Source organism: Heterodontus francisci, chromosome 4, assembly GCF_036365525.1.
Source record: "Heterodontus francisci isolate sHetFra1 chromosome 4, sHetFra1.hap1, whole genome shotgun sequence".
In the NCBI taxonomy this organism is placed as follows: domain Eukaryota; kingdom Metazoa; phylum Chordata; class Chondrichthyes; order Heterodontiformes; family Heterodontidae; genus Heterodontus; species Heterodontus francisci.
In genome coordinates this window covers 159366901-159373753 of record NC_090374.1, presented here as the reverse complement: position 1 = coordinate 159373753, position 6853 = coordinate 159366901, and the positions used below count along the sequence as shown (strand labels likewise).

The 6853-nt window shown below is 45.9% G+C and overlaps 1 protein-coding gene across 1 annotated transcript; it reads left to right on the top strand.

Moving 5' to 3' along the window:
- The first annotated feature begins 5641 nt into the window (after positions 1-5641).
- LOC137368839 (putative nuclease HARBI1) lies at positions 5642-6535 on the top strand. Its single transcript, XM_068029045.1, has one exon. It carries the CDS (start codon positions 5642-5644, stop codon positions 6533-6535), a length of 894 nt encoding a protein of 297 aa, XP_067885146.1.
- Positions 6536-6853: the final 318 nt, after the last annotated feature.

Sequence of the window (6853 nt, the reverse complement as noted above, 5' to 3'; positions counted from 1 at the left end):
GAAGGCATATGGAATGTTGGCCTTTATTGCAAGAGGGCTGGAGTATAAAAGTAGGGAAGTCTTGCTACAACTGTACAGGGCATTGCTGAGACCACTCCTGGAGTACTGTGTACAGTTTTGATCACCTTATTTAAGGACGGTTATTCTTGCATTGGAAGCAGTTCAGAGAAGGTTCACTAGGCTGGTTTCTGGGATGAGGGGTTTGTCTTACGAGGAAAGGTTGAGCATGTTCTCCTATACTCATTGGAGTTTAGAAGATTGAGAGGTGATCTTATTGAAACATATAAGACCATGAGGCAGCTTGACAGGGTAGATGCTGACAGAATGTTTCCCCTCATGGGGGAATCTAGAACTAGGGGGTAAAGTTTCAAATAAAGGAGTCTCCCATTTAAGACAGAAATGGGGAGGAATTTCTTCTCTCAGAGGGTCGTTAGTATTTGGAATTCTCTTGCCCAGAGAGCAGTGGAGGCTGGGTCACTGAATATATTGAATATATTCAAGGCTGGGTTAGACAAATATTTGATTGACAAGGGAGTCAAGGGTTATGGGGAGCAGGCAGGAAAGTGGAGTTAAGACCACAATCAGATCAGCCATGATCTAATTGAATGGCGGAGCAGGCTTGAGGGGTCAAATAGCCTACTTCTGCTCTTATTTCTTAAGTTTTTATGCCTATCGCCTTGCCAATGCCATGGAATCTCAAGAGGGGCGGGAACGGCGTAGATCCTCCCACCCAGAGGCCAATTGAGGCCATTAAGGGCCTCAATTCCAGTGTCGGGATAGGCCTCCGTCACGTGGGTAGGCCACCCAGTAAAAGCTGGCAGCCTCCCTGCAGGATCAAGAGGGGGCGGGGCCCTCCTGGTCAGGCCCCCTGTAGGCCATGGCAGGCCTCCCTGATGGCAGGGGCCAACCCCTCAGAAGGAACTCCGCCCTGCCCTCACAACTGATTCCCCCCCCCATGCTTGGCCTGCCTGATTGGCCCTGGCGAGCCCCACAAACCTACCTTCATTCCAGGGCCTCCTCCATTCTGGCTAGTCCAGGCCTGCTGCAGTCCTTGTAGTGGCCACTGCTCCCAGTGGTACTGCTGAGACTGAAGAGCTGCCAATTGGTTGGCAGCTCTTGGTGGCAAGCTCCCCTCTTTTAAAGGGATGAGAGCCCCACCATCAGGCAGTTAATTTCCTAAGTGACGCACATTGCGATGGGGGAGGTGGGGGATGGTCCCCTGAGCTGCCGATGTGGGGTTGCCCCCAGCTTTCTGACCTGGTGTTGTGACCCTGCCATGGTCACAAATTTCTGTCTTTTAACTCTGTTTCTCTCTCCATAGATGGTGCCTGAGCTGCTGAGTATTTTCAGCATTTTTGTCTTTACTATAATTGATCATTTCTATATTTTGGTGATACATTGCTAGCTTTATTAATATATCCCTCTACACTGGAGTGGTTTCTATCACTTTCACATGTAAAGTGCTTAGCATCCAACTACATGCTGCTGGCATGCAGCCTCACGCATCAGCGATCCAGAAAACCATAGCAGTCTACAATTTCCTGAGAGGTCTGCATAGTGGCCAAAGCTCCCTGTTACCAAGTCACACTCTGAAATACAACTGTTACAAACAGATGAGAAAGGGGTCTAAGGGGCCCCTCTCAGCCTTCACCTGGTCTTACAGTAACAGAGTTTAATTTTTAAAACACTGTGCTTTTAGCTCCCCCTTGGTGAATCCTTGTTCACCACTTTCCAATTATAAGGCAAAGAAACCAGCACAAACAGGTTTTCTTAGGTTTAAAGAAGAAAGGTTGAAATTTATTAAACTTGAACTTGAACTCTAATTCAATTGAAACCTACAGATACACGACGCGCCCACGCTAGCATGCATATGTGATACACACATGCAAATAGAGACAGAAAAGAGCAGAAGAAAAATAAAGTGGAAAAGTTTGAAGCAATATCTAAAGAGTTTTTGTTACGGTTCTTCGAGCTCACTGTAGAGTCCTTGATTGTCGGTATATCTTGCTTTTTGTTGGAGCCCAGTATTCTTCTTAGATCTTGTTCGCTGGCGGAGACCTTTCTCTCTAGGAGTTCATATGTCTTAGTGGATTCAGAGGCTTGTGAGAAAGAGATGGGAGCAGACAGGAGAGATTTTCTCAGTCCAGGAGCAAACAGACTTTCTTTTGTTCAAACTCTGTGACTAGTTCAAAAGAACCTGGAACAGCCAATGACCAGTCATGTGATCAGCTGGTCTAACCAGTCCTAGATTGTATCACCTTAGCAGTCTCTGGAACGCTCTTCTTATACACAATACCTGGTGATCAAGGTCCATTGTGGATTGAATGGTCCTTTATCCTTCCAAGCACTGCCTGTTAATATGCAAAAGTCTTTTCCAGCCATGGCTGATCTGTTTAACAAGTCATTTCCTCACTCCAGCAACAGTTTAAAATCAATGTTCATGATAAAATAAATGTGTCTCATTCTTGGCAGGAGGGGCCTAGCTGACAACAACCCTCTAAGAGTCTGCTCTTCACACTTCTTTCAATGAGCATATCATTAGAGTTTCACGCAGAGCAACAGTTTATGTGAACTATTTTTCAACAGTAACTGTCAGTAATTTTAACATTACATACATTGAGCTGGATTAACTGCCACTTACTATCGGACATTATTATACCAGTTCTAATGGTTCCTAGTGTATAAACTGAAAACAATTGTGAAACTCTGAGATGGACTGCTTAACTGCATGTTATTCCTGAGTTTTCTGAGCAGGTTGTTTACATGAATTAGCTGGCCTGCTGGAGGGAGACTTCCCTCTGACCTTGCTTAGTGATATAATTGTTAATGAAATCACGTACTAATTACTCTCAAAATGGTGCCTGTCTGTGTGGAACAGTGGATTAATGGTGTGATGCTGGATAAAGGCCAATTTCCTACTTAAAATGTAAACAGAGTGATTTTTTTTCCCAGGGACAGCTTGGCAGATGCAGACTAAAGCTCATGCTACTCTTTTCAAAAATGTCCCAACCTCAATCTCAGAAAAAAGTCCCTTATGCTCAGTGGCAGCATGGCTCACTTGAGTACCACTCTGATCTCTGACCCTCTCCAGGCTGACATTTCAGCACAGTTCTGAGTGAGTGCTGACTGTTTAGAGAGAGCTTTTTTTGGGCATAACGTTGGGGGTCATTTTCAACTTTGGCACCTGGCAGAGCAGATTGCCTACCCATTTTGGAATCAACCCAATTTCCATTGATTTTGTTCCATTAAAATCAATCAGATTTATCTGCTCTACTAGCTTGGTGTCCAGTCAGTGAAGTTGAAACTGGCCAAGCTCACCTTTATAGGACCCTTACAGACTTCAGAGAAAGAGAGGAGATTTTCATCCCCTCAGTCTTGGCAAGCTTAAAAACACATCCTAGTGTGCTAACCAACCCCAGGATTTCTACTTTACACTCAACAGGACCGGGAATTGCACAGAGGTTCACTTATGTGTTCTCCCTATTATTTTCTTGAAGTTCCCCTTCAGTTTTGCTTTTTCACAAAGATTGGAACATACGACAAATGAAAAATGTCAGGTCAGTCATTTTGTATCCAAAAATTACAAAAGAAAATTGGCTATTGTATTTGACACTAACGTCCTTCTTACTTTATAATGCTGTGACTGAAGAGGTTCTGCCATTTAAAGTAAATAAGGCCAAGTATGGCAAATATGAACATAGGAAAAGGTTGTTATTTTCACAGTCTCTATGTAAACTGGTCTCTCTATCTGCCTTTCCAGGCCAGCAGTATGCTCATTGGTTCTTTATGGGCCTTCCTGAAAGAAAGGGTGGCAGTTAGGAAAAAAGTTTGGAATTTGGTGCTGTTGCAACCGCTCCCCAACATAAAAAGGGACCAGATTCCATGAAATCAACAGTCTCAGGCTAAATCGCAGAACCATTTCTTCAAGTAACTGTGCAACATTAAGACAATAAGAATATTATGTTGAATGATCCAGGATTTCTGCAACCCATCTTCATTCTGTTTTATTTGTAAAAGGGAAACAACCCGACTGCGGAAAATGATTAATTAGCTGAGAGAGTGCAAGGCTTAACATAAATAGTAAGACTGTTACAACCTTGTGTCTGAAGAGATGCTCCAGCCTTGCTTTATATATACCCCTGAAAAAATGTCTCAGTATTAGTGGAATATTCATAATATATATCAAAACGTTTGCACACTAAGTAGTTGGTAATTGCAGAATTAATTTAAAAAACATGAAATATATTAATTTTATTTTGTATATCCAAGTTTGTATTGGTGGTGTATGCAGTAAGGTATTACAGTAATGATGTGTTTTATACATGCAAAATGGCCTAAAATGCTAATGGTGTAAGTGGGTTGAAACTCCTTACAGGCATCCAATGAACTTGATAGTGGCAGCTGCTTTTGTTTTATTTCAGATGCATTTAATTCTTCCATCTATTCCAGGGAGACTCCAGCTGCACATCAGACTTGGCTGCTCCGACTCAGATGAGTCCTCGAACTGACAGACCATTTGTCTCTTGTCTGATCTCTCCCCTGTGATTGGTCAGCAGATTGTTATCAACTAATCCACTTTAAATTTAAAACATTTCAGACTCGGAAACCAGATGTGATTAGGTCAACACCTGCCTGAGTTGGGGCTATAAAGGTTAATTTTGATTGATGCAGCTTCCCTACATTCAAGGTCTTGCTTATCACAGCACGTCCAGAGAGCTGCATGTTTTCACCAATCATGGTTGAAGTACAGTTGAATAGCCCAGTATGGTATAGCCCTCTCTACACGAGTAAAATAGAACAGCACCATGAATTCAGTTCAGCTCAGTTCTGATTTGAATTCTTTGGATGTTGAGAGGTCATTGTTCCCACCAAGCTTGATCCTTATACATAAGGCTGACTTTTATTCAGTCAGCAGGAGCAGGATTGGAGGTGGGAGGGGCCAAAATAATTTGGAGGGTGCACACGCCCGGAAACCCAACGTTGTGACGTTGGTTTCAAATTTTGTCAGCGGCGGAAAAGGTCCAAGGCAACATTGCTGCTACAACCCAGCAGAACTGCAATTACAATTGCTGAACGGGTATTTACCATGTAATTGCCTCGGCCTGACTCAGATTTTGTGGGCATTTTCCAATTTAGTGAATGGTGCACGGGGATCACGTGCCTTCATATTTCCAGCCGTTTAATGGTGGTGGCACCGAGGCAAGGCCAGCTATGGAATGCAGGAAGGGGAACAGTGGGGTGGGGTGGCCACTGCCCAACAGCGATGCAGCCCTCGAGGCAAGAGTGGGCTTCGTCTCAGGTGGTGGGCTTTCTGAAAGGTTGGGCGCTGAGGGGCATTAGCCTGTGATCAAAGTAAGGTCGTCTCTCCAGGGAACGCGAACACGAGGGGGAGGGACCAGCTGGCAAGAGTCTCATACACCCAGTCTTTGTAAATCCCCACACTGCACAGCAAAGACTCAGAGGGAGGGAGGGCTAGGTGGCAGCTGGGCAAGCTGGTGAAGATCGACTTTGGGGGCCACACAGCAGCTGGCTGCACTAAGAAGGGCCTATCCGCAGCAGAGAGCATACCAGACTCATGTCCGATCGTCAGTGTCAGTGCAAACGGCAGCTCTCCGGGGAGGTCGTCACTGACTTATGCACCATGCTGCAAGATGAGCTGCAATCTGTGGCACTCAACTTCTACGCATCTGGATCTTTCCAGAGATCTACTGGGGACATGTGTGGGATCTCCCAGGCAGCAATCTACAGCTGCATCAAGGAGGTGACCAATGCTCTGCTCAAGAGGGCCGACGACTATGTGCACTACTGGACCAACCCTGACAGTCAGGCTGAGAGGGCCATCGGGTTCGGGACCACTGTTGGATTCCCACAGATGCAAGGTGTGATAGATTGCACACATGTAGCCATCAAGGCTCCCACGGACCAGCCGGCCATCTTCATCAACAGGGAAGGCTTCCATTCCATCAACGTTCAACTGGTCTGCAACCACCGGAAGCATTTACTGCAGGTGTGTCCCCACTTCCCGGGAGCAGCCACAACGCCTAGATACTTCAAGAATCCCAGGTTCCACAGCTTTTCAGGCCCCCTGCTCACCTTCAGGGATGGATTCCTGTGGACAAGGGCTACCCATTCCCAACTGAAACCAGTGGGGAACCCTCACAATGCAGCAGAAGAGAGGTACAATACTTGCCACAGCTCCATCCGAGCGACTACCAAGCATGTCATTGGGCTGCTGAAGGTGAGATTCCGGTGTCTGGATCGATCCAGTGGAGCCCTGCAGTATGCCCCAGCAAGGGTCTTAAGTATTGTGGCAGTCTGCTATGCTCTGCACAGTCTAGCACTGCAGAGGGGCGAAGCCTTGCATCAGGAGGACATGCTTGATTGCCACTCCTCATCCGATGAGGAGAATATGGAGGAGGGTGTTAAACAGGTGGCGCGGGATGATAAAGCCACTGTACCGGAGGTGACGGCCATTGAGAGATGCGCAAGGGAGGCATGGAATAATCTCACACATACCCGATTTCCGCCACCATGATGCCTGTTCCAAGTGAACTCAATAAATACTCAGCTCACTGTATTCTGCGTCTCGCCTCATTCCTATTGCACTCCCATGACTTACGCCCAGGCTCAGGAGACTCATGCACAGAGCAGAGAAAGTGCCCATATGCGGCCTGCTCCTGCACTGGCAGCCTATTGAGGAAGCACATGTGAAACTGGCATCTGACATGGCAGCAGGGAAATCATGAGAGATTCTCAGCAATGAAAGTGACCTCCATTTACTTAAATGTTCATAATACCAAATAACAAGAAAGGTTGCACACACCCTTGAAACTCCAAGTTTGTCGAGGTGCTT